The 16,641-nt window shown below is 37.2% G+C and overlaps 1 protein-coding gene across 3 annotated transcripts; it reads left to right on the top strand.

The window, feature by feature from the left end:
• The first annotated feature begins 727 nt into the window (after positions 1 to 727).
• Positions 728 to 13,523, top strand: LOC149550811 (protein unc-13 homolog). Of its 3 annotated transcripts, XM_089786373.1 has the most exons (7): positions 728 to 825; positions 923 to 1,007; positions 1,129 to 1,925; positions 2,714 to 3,583; positions 3,708 to 4,163; positions 11,958 to 12,147; positions 12,297 to 13,523. In XM_089786373.1, the coding sequence occupies exons 3-7, from the start codon at positions 1,494 to 1,496 to the stop codon at positions 13,256 to 13,258; spliced, it is 2,910 nt and encodes a 969-aa protein (XP_089642499.1). In that variant the 5' UTR covers positions 728 to 825; positions 923 to 1,007; positions 1,129 to 1,493; the 3' UTR covers positions 13,259 to 13,523. The 3 variants fall into 3 exon arrangements, with proteins under 3 accessions (XP_089642499.1, XP_089642496.1, XP_089642497.1); XM_089786370.1 differs by lacking the exon at positions 728 to 825 and having other exon boundaries at positions 871 to 1,007; positions 1,108 to 1,925; XM_089786371.1 differs by lacking the exon at positions 728 to 825 and having other exon boundaries at positions 882 to 1,007.
• Positions 13,524 to 16,641: the final 3,118 nt, after the last annotated feature.

Raw genomic sequence — 16,641 nt, 5'->3', positions numbered from 1 at the left:
CTTAAATTTTTAATATATTAAAATAATTTTATCAGAGTCAAATTGTTAACTTTAATTTTTTTTAGGTTTATTGAAATAATTATTTCATAATTCATAAAAATGTTATTTATTTTACTACTTATCTATATCGCCTTAGTATGTAAGATTATATGTTTCCTATTATTTAATTAATATAATCTTATTAAATACAAATTAAAATTTTATTATACGTTGACTTATTCTAAATATATTAATTTTGATATCGGTCTTATTTCATCCTAATTAGATTTAGTTATTGCACCTTAATTAATTATTTGCAAATATTTATTATATTAAATGTGATATATACCGTCACAATTAATAAAAGATTCCATGTAAAAGAAAGTGGATTCGAAGCCTATTCAACTTTAGCGGTGAAATGAGGCAAATGATAGTATTTATACAACCCAACCCAACCCAACCCAACCCAAAAACGGAAGTTAAACAAACATAAAAACAACAATTTCAAATAATTAGTTGCTTCTAGAATAGTTCTAAATGAAAATTATAACTTTTGAATGCAGCTGTTTAGTTGAATGATTGGTCAATAATTGATTAGTGATATCATTAATTATTGTTGTAAAAGAGCAAAGATTCAATCAGTGAATTGGATAATGTGCTACGCAGCTTGTTTGTGTGGCTGGCCAAGTTTAACCTAGGCAGTTTACATGGCGGATTCATCTCTCCGTAGACAGTTAATAATGGGCGCATAAACTGATTCAATTCACCGGCAGGTACCTGGAGGAGCCCACCGGCCATTGTTTATGTTTGCTTTAATTAGGAGGGAAGAAGATTGTGAACGGCTTAGTAAGTTGATTTGAACTTGACAGTCTTTTTATTAATAATTATATACTGGACAGGGACATTCGTAGTAAGATTGCTTTGTTCTTTTTCTTTTGGCGAGGCGGACCAGACCGGCATCACTCGATTGCTTGTGCAGGAGAGGAGGAAGAAAGAGCCTACGAACTTACACGCTTACCATTGCCCAGGTGGGTGATAAGGAATATTGTATATTTATGTGATTCTATGTGTGAATGAATTGAATGTTTCTTCCTCTTCTCCTACTAAGTTCTGTATGTGACATGACAGTCTGTTGACATCTATATTTAGGCTGTCAGAGGGACCCATGGTCCTCAATTCCTGCAATCTGCATTTGGGCATTGGATTAATGATACTTTGAGCTCAATACTAATTGATTCAGAGCGGGTGCAGAGGACAATGTCAATGTTAGTATGATTAGGTCATATTTCTTTTTTCAGTTAGCGGGACCTTTTCAGCAAGCGGAGTCAATCCTTTTTAAGGATAAGAATCAGGAAGGCAGAGAAAAACATCAGCATTGGGCATTTTTAGATCTGGGTGTAGGGCCGAAAAGGGCTTCAATGCTTGATTTCGCTTCAAACATAGTGAAATTTGCATTTTGGAAATAGACGGAGGGCTATTCGGGTATCGTCTGATCGAAGGAGTATTCAGGTACTATGGCCCCTGTCCAAGACAGGATTTTTGGGGACTCCTCAGATCTGGAGAGCCCATTTGGGGAATTGGGGTGCCAGCTTTCTGAAGATCATCTTAGGGAAACAGCATATGAGATCTTCATTGCAGCATGTAGACCTTCTGCTGGGAGATCCACACTTACATACATACCTCAATCAGAGAAGGAGAAGTCAGCAGAAAGGCCAGAGAGATCACTGTCTGTATCACCATCTCTACAGAAATCATTGACCTCGGCTGCTGCAAGTAAGATGAAGAGGGCCCTAGGTTTGAGACCATCTTCAAAGAAGACCCACAGTAGCCCTTCAAGATCCAAAAAGCCACAAACAATTGGAGAGCTCATGAGGCTGCAGATGAATGTGACCGAGCAGACCGACGCCCGCGTAAGGCGAGCTTTGTTGAGAATTTCGGCTGGACAGGTACATTGCTAAAAACCCAACGCATATTTTTTGCATACTTTAAATTTTATAATAACTACGCATGAGATAGGTTGATAGGATTGATCAGTGATTTAAGTGTCTAATAGCTAGGTCAGATAATAATGTCAATGGGGAAATGCGGGCATATACGGCGTTCTGATATAATGTTAACTAATTAATGACATAAAACATTTCCTTGGTATTCACCCAGTGGTTCTGACTTTGAGGGTAAGGCCTTATAGTCTTTATCATTCGTATTTTTGGTTTTGCATTTTGGCCTTATAATGCTCTAAATTGGATTTTGGATACTGGAATCTTCAGGAAAAAAAATCCCCTGGGTAAATGTAACTTTGAAGCTCCTGATGAAATCAAGAAAAGTTCCCATGAGAAATACAATATTTTGAAAGCTATTTCTCCAGGCACTTGTAGGAGGTGGACTGGGGATAGATGGATAAGATTTTGACATTGTGCTCTTTATTTTTTAATTCTAATGCTTTGAGTTTCCCAATTCTTCTTAGTTCCCATGGAATCTCTGTTTGGCTGACACTTTCCCATCCTAGCACATGCCCTTTCCAGCACTCGTGTTTGTAGAGGTTGGAGTACTTGCATCTTGTGAAGCACAGTTTGAGAAAACTTAAAAATGTATTCCAACCTTGACTTGTGAGATATGCTCTAGAATTTGGTGCTTTTTGGAAGCAACTTAATGTTTTGTTAGTTATAGTTCTTCTCAATGTTAGGCATTCTTTTTTACCAGAAGTGTTTACTCATGCTTGTTTTTATGCTACCAGCTTGGAAAACGTGTTGAAGCTATTGTGCTTCCGTTGGAGTTGTTGCAACAATTCAAGTTGTCTGATTTTTCAGATGCTCAAGAATACCAAGCATGGCAGAAAAGGAACTTGAGGATCCTTGAAGCAGGTCTCCTCTTTCATCCTACCATTCCCCTTGAAAGGTCTCATAGTGCTGCTCAACAACTCCGACAAATTTTACGAGGAGCTGATGAGAAGCCTATAGAAACAGGAAAGAATTCTGAGGTGATGCAATCACTACGAAGTGCAGTTATGAGTCTTGCGTGGCGGTCACATGATGGATCCACTTCCGAGACATGCCATTGGGCTGATGGATTTCCCCTAAATCTACAGCTCTATCAAATGCTTCTTGGAGCCTGCTTTGACAGCTCAGAGGAAACAGCTGTAATTGATGAGGTTGATGAGGTGATGGAACTGATGAAGAAGACTTGGACTCTGCTGGGCATTAATCAGATGCTTCATAACATTTGTTTCACATGGGTTCTATTCAGACAATTTGTTGTTACAGGGCAGGTTGAAACTGATTTGCTTGGGGCCGCTGAGACCCAATTGGTTGAAGTTGCACGGGATGCTAAGACAGAAAAGGATCCATTGTATGTAAAGGTCTTGAGCTCTACTCTTAGTACGATTCAGGGCTGGGCTGAAAAGAGGCTTCTTGCCTATCATGATACTTTTCAGGCTGGTAGCATTAGTTTGATGGAGAATGTCATTTCTGTAGCAATAGCAGCTGCAAAGATCTTGGTTGATGACATTTCACATGAGTATCGTCGGAGGAGAAAGGAAGAGGTGGATGTAGCTCGCAACAGGATTGACATGTATATTCGTTCATCTCTTCGAACAGCGTTTGCCCAGGTTAGTAATCTTGAGACTTGGATTTCGTTGGGGATTTTTAGCTGTTTTATCTAACTTACGTTTTGCTCATATTGATATTTGTTCACGCGATAAACTGAATAATTATTTTCTTCTTGGAGGGTAGATGATGGAACAAGTTGATTCAAGGAGAAGATCATATAAAAAGCAACAGAATCCTCCACCAGCTCTTGTGGTACTGGCCAGTGACATTGGTGATTTAGCAGTAAAGGAAAAGGAATATTTTAGTCCAGTGCTGAAGAGATGGCACCCTTTTTCAGCTGGTGTGGCTGTTGCAACTCTTCATTCTTGCTATGGAAGAGAGTTGAAGCAATTCTTGTCAAGTGTTACAGCATTGACACCTGAAAGTGTTCAGGTGTTGCTTGCTGCAAATAAATTAGAAAAAGACCTTGTGCAGATAGCCGTTGAAGATTCAGTGGACTCTGATGATGGTGGGAAGGGGATAATTAGGGAAATGCCACCATATGAGGCTGATTCTGTCATTGCAGAGTTGTCAAGAGCATGGATCAAAGAAAGATTAGACCGGCTTCGGGAATGGGTGGACAGAAACTTACAGCAAGAAGTACATTTATTGAACCTTTATATCTTTGTTTCATTTTGTTGGTTGAAATCTGTATGAACCTTGGAAATTTCATTTCACTATTATTTAAATTCTTCATTCTTTGGCAGTTGAAAGGACAAACATACTCTTTTGATGTTACTGGAATCCATAGTATGTTAGTTTCATTTTTTTTTACCTTTTGTGGGAAACAGGAATTTAATTGCATAACATTGTTTTGCTACTGATCAAGTTTTAGAATCCATCCTTGTAGGGAGAATGATCGGGTTGTAACTTGGGGAGCTTGGACATATATTTCTAAAATACATAGCATATAATTTGAATACAGTTGAGCTCAACATTGGTTGATTTCAAAGTTTTCTTTCCCAGATCACAGAAACGTCCATTGTTGTTCTGGAATTCTCTAAGTTGAATGGATACAGGAAACATTATATTTTTAAATTAGGTTAAGTTTCGTGTTGCAATCAAATAGCCATTGCCCATAGGGGAAACTTGTCAAACTTTATTTTTGTTTATTCCCAAGGTAGCTTCACTATGAGTATATAGTTAAGATAAATTCTAGCTACGTTGCTGGAAGGGTACAAGGTTCCTTCTTGTGTTGGCCTAGCTAGTGTCCTATTCTATATAAGCTTTCCTTATGCTTTCTTCACTTTGATGCCAGTTGTAGATTGATTGATCTAACATCAACTATGAGGAAATGTTTTCATCCCTAAATCGATTGTATTTCAGCTTTCACTTAATTCTTTTAAAAGGGTGAAGTGCCCATATATCGCGAACCATGAAAAATGCAACATAGAAAAAAGTAAAAGTCTGGCTGCCTTTCAACAGTTATCCGAGGTCTGGTCTGGTAACTGCATCATTTGTAAAGTAAGGTACTCATTTAAACAAGTACTGTTATCAGAGTGTAAAAATCCAATTCTTATGTGTACACTTGTCGGGTGGCAATGTATATGTACTTGAGTACTTCATATGAATAGTCTGCCCCATAGTTCAAATTCTCACCGAGAAGTGGCAGATATGTCTGCTTCTTGTGAGAAGTTTCTTGAAACAAGAAATAACATGTTTTTCTGGCCGAGATGAAGTTGGCCACTTCTCTGGCACTTCTCACCAACTTCTTGCGGTAACTTTCTGACTTCTTGCAGGTGGCAGCAGTAAAACTGTGATGCCCAGCATTCCTTATTTCATTTTCATTTTGCGTTTTGAGCATTTACATTTTAATTTTTGAGCATTTTTGCATTTCTAATTAAATTAAAGTCATTTTTAAAATTCCGATATTTTCCTGAGAAGTTGCCGATTTATCTCTGATATTTGCCAAGAAAACTTTTTTTTTGCTTTGCCGATAAGTGGCAGAGAACAAGATTTGAACTATGGTTTGTCCCATCACAAATATAAAAGTTGAGCACAGTGAATACCTTGTATTTTCCAATGAAATGTGAAAATTTTCCAAGAAGTTAATGATCATTTAAAGATGAATATCATTCGTATTTCAAAAAATATTGTGTTGTTTTTATAACAGAAAATAGTCGATGGGGTTGAGCTTATTTGATTATAACATTAGATTTTGATGTGGAGACCTAAGTTCAATTCCCCATAGGGACATCTAAAGTGAGACTCTAAGCTGCAACTCTTGGCCTTCCATAGTTGGCTTCTAATATTGGAGGTGGTTTCTAAATAAAAGTGGATTTCTAATTAGTAACTCTTCATATTAACATTATCTGATTTCCACAATCCATTAGTAAATATAAACTTGTTTCTGGATTCGATTCTGTGTATTTTTAGCATCAACGTTTCAGATCACACTCCATAATTACAATTGTTGCACTCTCTCTTCCTGATGATGGATCACAGAGTGTGATCCAAAATATTGATGCTAAGAATACACACAATTGAATCCAGAAACAAATTTGTATTAGCTCTTGGTATTCCATAGGTGTATTCTCATATGAACCATGATGAATTTAAAGCCAATTCTTGGACACTTCTTACTAGAAATGTTGATGTGACAAGTTTCATGCATGATGATCGACTCTTAGTTGTAGATAGATAGAAGGTCTCACGATATATCATGCACTTACTACATGCTGGCAAATTAGCCTGCACAATTATTCACTCCTCTCCTCTAGATCTTTGTAATGTTGGTGTTTTTCTTTTTCCCTCAATTTTTTTGTGTAATAACTTGATTTTTATTAAAGAACCTTGCAATCATTCCTTAGAATTGAATCTCACTTGATTTTCACTTTTTTTTTAAAACCACTAAATGATAAAATGCAATATACTTCAAAATTAATTAAGATTAAAACATTCATAATTTTTTAATATATAATTAATTGTCATGATGTTTTTTCATTGGTGAGTTGTGGGCATGGGACCATAGCCAAAATAGATAAATAAAATATATCAAATTTGTATCAACCCATAGATGGGGGTGCTACAACATTACATGTTTTATCAAAATTGTTCCCTGGCTTTGATGACCTTAATGTTGTTGATACTTGGATTCTGAAGGGGATATTTTCCTCTTTACTTCGGTCCATTCTTGTTCTGACTGGGAAAAGGATACTGGGACATGACCATATTTTCCTCTTAACCGTCTTCACTGTAATAAGTCACTGAAGTCACTTATGGCTTGGTGAGTTCTCATGTTCTGAAAACTTTGAATAAAACATCTCTGACATGACTTGAGGTGGTCGCCGAGTTAATGACATCTATCCTATTCACTTGCCTGCTCTGGAATTGCTTTGCACTGTCTAACTATGCTTTCTTGGATATATATTAAGCAGGGTCCTTTTATTCTCCTTTATAAGTTTACATGCCATGAGAGATGAGAGCTGATAGACAGAATTTATTTGTGCAATGCTTAAAGAATTGAGAAGGATAGAAGCAGGGCCATTCTTAGTAGAGAAATACAAAAAACACAGAAAGGAACCAAGCCAACCTGAAAGTCCCAATAGTTGGTGGTGTTGAGGAAGGCAGCTGCATTGGAAATCTTTTCTCTGCCACTTCACACAGTAGCCCTGTCTGTTCCATGTCTTCCCCTTAATGATTATGTAATCTTGTCAGAAAGATATATAGATTCAGAAAAGCTGACAAAATGACAGCAAAAGAACCCACTTTTCACGAGGATCATGCAACTGAAAATAAAGTGTGAATGAATGGTAAAAGCAGAAGAAAAGATTACTGAGGATGGCTATGAAAACTTGGACACGATGATATAATTATCGAGGTGAGAGAAATGGTGAGATTGATGGTGTAAGGGGAGAAAGTGGCATATGAGGAGATAAAAGCAGGTGTTGAAAAACTGATGGGATTTAAAATCCTATATTTTAAAAGCCCTGGTATTTAACTATGCTTATATCACTCTTAGGTCTAGGATGAATGGGCTTATCCACTTAAGACCCCTTTCATATCCACTTATTTATCTTCATCCAACATTGACAACAGGATATGACCTTGACATTCATTATCTATTTCAAGAGTTGCTGTTGTTTACCTAACAGATATGTGGCTTTATTAACATCAGGGCTAGTGTATTGATTCTTGAATATGGAAATCAGAAACTATCAAGCTTTTGCTTAATATCTCTCATTTTTAGTTTCAATTTTCAATTCCTCTACAGATTACCGATGAAAGAGACATTGCTAACGTGCTAGATTTGCCTTTTCTATCTCTCTTGACAATTGATGAATTTTGTCTTGTTTTGGATGGCGAGTTCTTTGCCTATATTATTGGAATTTGGCATTTCAAATAAATCAAAAGACAAGGCTTTTTCCCAACTTACCTCTATCCTCTAACTAAGCCAGGATTATAAGTCTTGATTTAACCCACTCATGTTACTGGCCTCTAGGGAATTGAACTTAGTTTTCAGTCTTCATTTTAACTACTCCTTTATTGCATGGGAGATGGGAGAGGGTTCATGCCTATCTTACTTAAAATAAATGAAATCTTTGGAATTTGAAATAGAAGCAAAAGATGGGCAACATCTCCATACTTCTTGTTCACTCTGCACCGAATCATATAGAGTCCATATTTTTCCCATTAAATCCTGTGAATTTCTCACCAACCACAGCTGCAACTCAAGAAACCAGGCCCCAGGTTCTGGGCTATTTGCAACCCAATTAATTTTACAAGAGTTAGTTTCCGTTTCATCTATAGATATGCAAGGAAGGGGGAAGATTGGGGGTTTGTCCAGGTAAAGTTAGCCTAAACTGCCTCAAAGATTTGGTGAAATGCTGCTCCAGATGGTCCATAATTTGGTTTTCAAGCCTTCTAAGCCTTAGAGAGGCTATTCCAGTTCTTCCGTTGGCAACGAATAATTGGCTATATGTTCACACACGAGTGAAGAAAAGATTGCTCAGGAGAGTTAATTTCAGCAAATTCTTTTGAGAGGAGTGTATTTAGTCCAAATTCATTCCCAAAAAGGGCCTTTTCCCTGTTTTTACCCATCTAGAAAGATTGACGATGATTGGGGACCCTGCTTCAACTGTGAGTCTGTTTGCTATACTTGGGAGCAATTCCCCTTTCACTGTAGTGACAAATTTCATATTGCTCAGATCATTTGGATATTCCGGCTAGAGAATTCTTGAACAGGACCTTTTCGGGATATACAGCATTCAAATGCTAGAATGATAAATTAGCTTGGATTGATCATATCCTGTTTCCCAAACCTGTTACTAGCAGCCTCAGATTCTCAACCAAGACAGAATGAATGAAGTTATTAACAGTAGCTTGAGTAGTCACATGGATTGATTCGTCCTGTGGACCTTACATGTCTGTGAGGGCCTGGAGAGAAGATTGAGCCTCTCAGATTGGTTTGCATGCCTGTTTAAGTTTATATGATTTTCAAAGTCTTTTAGAAGTTTTCTGAACATCTTGCTTCCAAGAGAGACTATGCTACAAAATAAGCATTCCTTAGCTGTCAGTGACTCAGCATTGCTGTTATCCTAGAGCTATGAGATTTTGTTCAAGGCTTGTAGATAGATTTTTTTAGTTTTTCTTCTCTTATATTTATCTTTCTTAGGTCTAATGAGTAGACCAAACTGCTTGTCTACTAGAGCATATTTTTAAAATATACTTCTCCCACATCCCTTGGTTTTTGGCCCTTATGAGCATTTGCAGATATGCAATGGCGAAATCATATTAAAAAAATGTTTCTTCAAGTTCGTTAATGATGGGCTCATTGTATTATCTCAGTTTTAATCAAACTTTAGCTCATTTGTAGCCAGGCTAAAGCAGTATTGGAACCTGCAAATTACAGCAAGAAGTGAAGTCGATCTTGGGAGATGGCTATACTGTCCCAAGGAAGAGCAGTTTTTGTAGTAAAGAATGTCTGTATGGATGGTCTATGACTAGATGTGAAAAAAACAAAAATAATTGACCCATGTTTCATGGGTGTATGAATCCTAATAGCAATATGACAATTCAATTTGCTGTGGAAAATATCTCCTTAACTGATGAAAACTATACAAATTCTATGACCTGAACTTGACAAATGTCCTGGATGCAAGATGGTTAGTAGCCACATTGTTATTTCATGCAACATGTTTAAGCCCCTTTTCTAATCTTATTGTATTAGTACTCTAGGATACATCATAAAAAGCTGGTGCGTTGAAGATCAACAAAGCCATTTTATTAGTAATAATATTCATATTATTATTTGAGCATCAAATATCAAGGAAATCATGAAGAATAAGCAACACTTGTAAAATCCTAACAATCGAAAAGTAATAATTTTCGGTTTTAGTAAAAGTTGGCAGATGATACATCATGTATACAACTTGTTTGTTGATATATTGTCTATTGTGGCAAGACTAAAATTGTTTTATTTGTTTTCAGTTTTTATTGCTGAAGCTGTCAGCATCTAATTCAACCTAGGAAATATAACTAGATAATTGAATAATAACTATGAGGCACTTGCACTTTAAAAAGATTAGTCTTTTCATCTGGACTCAATTTATTATAAGTTCATAGCAATAGTGAATTGTGAAGGGCACAGCAAGGTCATGAAGTGATTTTATTAGAAATTGGAGTTGTAGGAATGCCAACCTTATCTCACTAATCAAGAGTCTTTGGGAGTGATTGCAGCTAGTTGGGTTCATTTCCCATCAAGTTTTTGCACTGTATTTTAGTAGTCAGTGGACCTTATCAAGAAACCTGTTAAAATAAAAAATCTGCACACTAGCATGTGATGCTAGATAATAAAACTGAAACACTGAAGAGTGTATTATAGTTGGTGGAAAGTGTAGTGTGAAAAGTTTACTTTCATCTGATTTTGTTCTGAAGATTAATGCTAGGAGCATTTTATCCCAGAAAGGCTTTTCTTACAATGTAGCACAATTAGATTAATATATAGGGAAAAAAATAGCTAGAGATATGCCATTGATTATCTCATACATGCATATTGATTCTGAACGAAACTATTTGGGATAATAGATCACCTCCCATACAGAAGTGTAGGTGGGTTTAGAAACTATTAATCAAAGCTCTGAAGAAAAACTTAATTGCATTAAACTGCTCAAATTGAAACTAGAATCTTCTCATCATATTGGTCAGTATGTTTTGCCCATGTTTATTCATTACTGAGAGTGTATAGAAAGGTGTCCTTTGACATTGTTTGTGTGATAAAGGCATCAAGTCAAGCTTTTTAATATAGCACAGAGTATGGATAGGAATCTGAATAAAGAAGCAGCTCCAAAAGCATAGTTCATTCCATGGTTTGTAAACTCTCCAAGTATGGGCGAAATAGCCCAGTACTCTATTTTTTTTAGCTGGGCGAGTTTTCACAAAGTTCTAACTCATCTTATTATAGACCAAAAACATGGGTAAAAATGTCGTTTTATGTAAATGCTGATTAGAATGCATTTTTCACCTGTTGCTTTTGCTATAAAACCATGCATTTTCTCTTTAAAGATGTCAAATTTTAATTTAATACCTTTTGTAATTGAATTTTAGAAAAAAAAAATGTTCCTTTAAGATATTTTGATTTTTATTACTTCTTAAGTTGCCTAGTTTTTATCGAATCTTTGTCTAATTTACGCTGAGTTGAAATTTTTTATCTTGCCAAGTACTCTCCAAGTCCGAGTCTGCAAATTATGGTTCATTATACCATTTCTGAATACAGAGATTTCTGCTTTATGCCGTGACCAGAAGTTGGCCCCTCTGCCTGCTAGGGCATGGATTCCACTGGGTTAATTGTCACACCTCATCCTCGTGCCCCGCAGGCAAGAGGAGAAATAAGATGAAGTTTGTGCTGCTTCTGGCCTAAAGATGTGGAGCCTTTTTCTATAATGAACCACCTATTCATTGGGGTCAGCCACAGCCTTTTGAATGGCTATTTAATGGTTTTCTCCTTCAAAACTTAAGCAATGGGATACTGTAGATACCTCTGAATTTGGATTTTTGGTGCATTCAGATGTATATTGAATATAGATTTAACTAATTTAGTTGCAATGAGAATCTGAAAGTCAAATACATCCATGTAGTTACTGACTTCTAATTTGTAAGATTAAACTAGGAAAAAGGTGGACATCAAATTAAAGAAAGCTTTAATGTAGTATATCCATAATACTCCCCTTATTCAGTCATAAATAGCTTCAATTAGTTTGTACAACCTTAGATCTAGCTTACAAATTGCATTCCGTACTGTTTGCTTCCTTCATATTGACTTCCTAAGATGCAGGTTCGTTGTTTATTTCACAAAAGCTGATGATAATGAGAAAAGATATATGTCAAAGCCCGCCTCTTCTTGATTGGTCATTTTGCTCATACATTGTCCTAAAGCTAGTTTTCTTTGTTTTGCAGGTCTGGAGTCCTACAGCCAACAAAGAGTGCTATGCACCCTCTGCAGTTGAAGTTTTAAGGATTGTTGAAGAGACATTGGATGCTTTCTTTGACTTGCCAGTATCTCAACATTCAGATCTACTCCCGGACCTTGTGGGTGGACTTGACCGAACTCTACAGCGTTATGTTTTTCAAACTAAATCTGGATGTGGTAAGATACATCGTTCCTTCATGCGTATTGGTTTTCACTTTTAAAGATTAAATATTTCTTTATTATTTAATATTATGTATTGTTTATCATGGCTATGTGGGATGTGTTCAATGATGATTTATGTCTTGCCATGCACCTTATCTTCACAGGAACAAGAAACAGTTATCTTCCCCTTTTGCCTGCACTTACCAGATGCTCAACTGGATCAAAGTTTCATGGTGTGTGGAAAAAAAAGGAGAAATCTCCAAGCACTCAGAAAAGGAAGTCTCAGGTACAGTCAATCAATGGCTCAGAATCTTTGGGGTTGCCACAACTCTGTGTTCGGATTAACACTTTACATCACTTTCGGACTGAATTGGAGCAGTTAGAGAAAAGAATATCTTTTGGCTGGAAGACTGATTTTTCAGTTAAAAGCAACGAAACACTGAAATTGACTTCCCTAACTACTGGAAGTGTCCCTGAAGCCAAGTTTGAAATTTCCCATAAGGCCAGTAAGGAAGGCATCCTGGAGCTTTGCGAGTCTGCTGCATATAAAGTGGTATTCCATGACTTGAGCAGTGAACTCTGGGATGGTTTGTATATGGGTGGAACAGCCAATGCAAGGATAGGATCTTTCCTTGAACAACTTGAATCAAACCTAGAGATTGTAGCAAACACTGTTCACACGAGAGTTCGCACTCGTGTCCTTACAGCATTGATGAAGGCCTGTTTTGATGGATTTTTGTTAGTATTGTTAGGAGGAGGCCCATATCGTGCTTTTTCAAAATATGATTATGAAATGATAGAGGAAGATTTTGTGGCTCTCAAGGATCTGTTTAAAGCTGATGGTGATGGCCTTCCTGCAGAGGTCGTGGAGAAGGCAGCAATACCCGTGGCAGATATTTTGCCTCTGTTTTCGACTGATACAGACCAGCTGATTGAGAATTTCAGGCATTTGGTTTGTCAAGCAAATGGCTTATCTTCAGCAAAGTCAAAACTACCATTGCCTCCAACATCGGGTGCATGGAATCCAACAGAACCAAATACACTTTTGCGAATATTGTGTTATCGTAATGATGATGGGGCTACCAAATTCTTGAAAAAAACTTACAATCTGCCTAAGAGACTTTAGTACTTTCTTGTGAAAGTTGACATCCATTATGGAGACTACGTTGTAGTATGAATATGGTTCTTTTTTGGTATGGTGACTTAAATCTGTGTGTAGAGCACTTTAGATTTTTTAAACTGTAATTCATGTACAGGATTTCTTGATTTTGTAGAGAAGCAAGTTGTTGACTAATCACTCTGCAAGTTTTCAACTGGTGACAGAATTGAAATGACCCTGGTGTAAAGCTATTATTATTGTACCAGCAAGGAAGTGATCATTTGTATGGCAAGGTTCGGAAATGTTTTCTGTTTGATTTGATTTCCAACAATTTCTGAGGTCAACATTTTCAGGTTACTTTGAAGTTTTGCTGATCTCACCATGTTGCATTTTCTTCAAAATAGTGGGAGGGTTGCTTCTAAACCTGGTAGCAATTAATGGTAGATTGATTTGAAAATTTCAATTTTATTTCCAGAGTTATAGTGAACCTCTTTTGAAACTTTGTTCTGAACCATGCCCTTAACAATCATAAATCATACATATGCTGTGTGTGGTGACATGTTTGCTGGAAGATATTGATTTCAATGATCCAAATTAATATTAATTTGTTCTAATGAGCTGGCCTGCTGTTACCTAGGCTAACAAGACTATTAATCATTACCAGCATCCTCAGCATTAGCTAATTAATGCTGAGAGGCATTCTACAATGGGAGAAGGGGTGAAGTGTAATAGCATGAGCTTGTTAATGTTATAAAAGCTCCTTTTTAGCTTAAATTTGACAAATTAATACTAGTAAATTATTAACTATATATACATTTTTTTAAAGTATTAGATATAAAGCAGGCAAAATGATACAATCGAAAGTTTACAATGCAGTTATCAGCTGATAAAAAATGAAAACATTGACAATGTTATAGACCTCAAGGCTATAACTTTAGATCTAATACAAAAACTCATATTATACCAAAAATCTGACAAGCATCTATCACAGTACCTCTGTTTCTGTCTTCTACTCTTCTCTCGATCCAGGCAATCCAATCTGCTCTACCCTCCATCTATCTGAGCATGCAGTCCTGTCTGATCCTGTGTGTAAGGATGCACAACTCCGTGGACTACTGGCACTAGAGGAATTGGTACTGCCATAGGAACATGAGGTGGTGCTGATCCAGTAGCTGGAATTAGCAGGAGATGCTGATGAAGCCGGAATAACCACCAGGGTAGCAATGGCTAAGGAGGAATGACCACTGGAGGGTCAACCGCAGGTTGAGGAGGGTGGGCTTTGTTATTTTAATTGTGAGCTTCTTGGTTTCTGATTTCTGCTAGGAAGTTTTGAAGGCCAATTTCAGACTGAGACCTCTCGGCAGTAGCCCTAGAACAGGTGAAACCATTGGAGATTTCCTCCCTGTATATGTGTACTGTCCCGTTCTGTAATAGCCTCTCAAACTTCCTCCTGGAAAGTCTCATGGTGATGGTAAACTGAAAGGCAATGCCAGAATATGTGACCCTCCTAAGAGACTCAATAAGGACTCTAGAAACACCATTAAATAAATTGTTAGTCCTAAATTTCCATATAGAAATATCAACTAATAAAACAGAAATGAAAGAATATTATTGTCTTTTAAGACCCACAATATTGCCAAAAACAATCTCAGAAGCATGGATATTATGATGCACAGATATGCCAAACAATCCTAAAATTTCTTTGGCAACCATACAGTCAAATAAGAGATGCATGAAGGTATCAGGTACTCTACAGGCTGAACAGATATTGAGTTCCCCATTGGATGCTTTATAGGCAGTTTATGCAGGAGAAATATCTAAAACAAGCACTTTTTGTTGGGAGCAACCAGACTGCCTTGTATGTTATCAAAACAGGATTTCTATTGGGAGAGGGTGAGGTTGAGAGATCAGCAGCTGTTGAGATGTTCAATGATGTCAGTCATCAACAAGAAGGGAATAAAGCTCTTTGGACTTGAAAGAGGGAAATTGGGCATCATTGCACCACCGGAGGGAAAGGAATCTTATCTCAAGTGAAGTGCATGACAAGGGAAGGGGACGGGCAAGGCAAGCATTCAAGAGAGTAGAATAGGTTCTGATATGATCACTGGGAATGCGAAATATAGCTGTGAGACCCTCCCAATCCACCAGCTACCCATTACTTAAGATATCTGAGAGCACTCTTATACCTTTGCTGTTCATTGTTTTGCTGAACAACCTTGTAACAAGGCCAGGGGTTTGCCTTTGTGATAAAGCTTCCATCAAATAGATTTTTGCCCATGTATAAAGCTGTTGCTTGCAATACATTCTCCTTTAGTAATAAGGTCCTTCACAACTTGCCAGATGATCTAGGTGACTTTAAAAACTTCTGATCCTGCAACTTTAACAGGGAAGGATCCCACGACTAGTTCAAAGGGCAGTCCTTTCCAAGAGGGGCCTTTGAGGGGGTGCCTCTAGTAGTGTTTTTGATTATTGGTAAAAACAGGTTTTGAGAGGTCACTAAGATAATCCATGAGAGCCCACACCAAGGAACAAAACAAGATCAAGACAATTTTTTACAAATAGGCTCCCAGAACTGCACAAAGACCTACATAAAGGACCAAAGAAAACTCTAGCCCTAAACCCGCAAACCATTAAGAATTACCTTTGGCTCTGCCCTTGTGAGAGTGGAGAGACATGTCAAAAAAGGGCGTAGACATCTTAGATTTCTTTCCTTTAATTGTAATCCAACATTCTTCCACTTTGGTAGGCGCATCCTACCAATCCAACAAATCCAACACTAGAGTCCCAACGCCTAGGGATGGAAAACCATCAACACACAAAAGAACTAGAGATAGGGCTAACAGCAACTTGAGAGGCATGCTCAACAACCACCAAAGAGACAACACCAACCACACCTCAAAACAACCACCAGCAAGAACCTTATCATAGGCAAAATCGAACTAAGGCAGAACTAGTGCATAGCAGACAACACTAGCCATCTTAGAGACATCAATATCATAAATCAAATGAGATTCTCAATCTCATCAATCCCACCACTAGTAGCGAAAGCATATAGAGAAGAAAACACATTAACCTTCGCTTGAGAGCCCACAATATCAAATTTTCTTGTCAACTGTGTATGCTGAGAAGTAACATTCCACTAAGAGGTTATTGCAATATTAGATAGTTTCTATTGACTCTCTCTTCTGTCTTCTTGTAATGGTCACTCTTTTTGTAATATTTCCATAAACTCCTTTAGTTTGTTATGGGAACTCTCTCTCTCTCTCTCTCTCTCTCTCTCTTTGTAATATTTCCATAAACTCCTTTTGTTTGTTATGGAAACTCTCTCTCTAATATTTTCATAAACTCCTTTTGTTTATTATGGACTCTCTCTCTCTCTCTCTCTCTCTCACACACACACACACGCACAC

Source organism: Cupressus sempervirens, chromosome 6, assembly GCF_028749045.1.
Source record: "Cupressus sempervirens isolate cs-2001-9-10 chromosome 6, ASM2874904v1, whole genome shotgun sequence".
NCBI classification, from domain to species: Eukaryota; Viridiplantae; Streptophyta; class Pinopsida; order Cupressales; family Cupressaceae; genus Cupressus; species Cupressus sempervirens.
This window is presented reverse-complemented; position numbering and strand designations above follow the sequence as displayed.

Bases quoted from the DNA above. Each gene is read 5' to 3' on its own strand.
- LOC149550811 (XM_089786373.1), top strand. From the start codon at position 1,494: ATGGCCCCTGTCCAAGACAGGATTTTTGGGGACTCCTCAGATCTGGAG. The intron at 1,926-2,713 runs GTACATTGCTAA...TTATGCTACCAG, and splicing joins TGAGAATTTCGGCTGGACAG to CTTGGAAAACGTGTTGAAGC. The intron at 3,584-3,707 runs GTTAGTAATCTT...CTTGGAGGGTAG, and splicing joins TTCGAACAGCGTTTGCCCAG to ATGATGGAACAAGTTGATTC.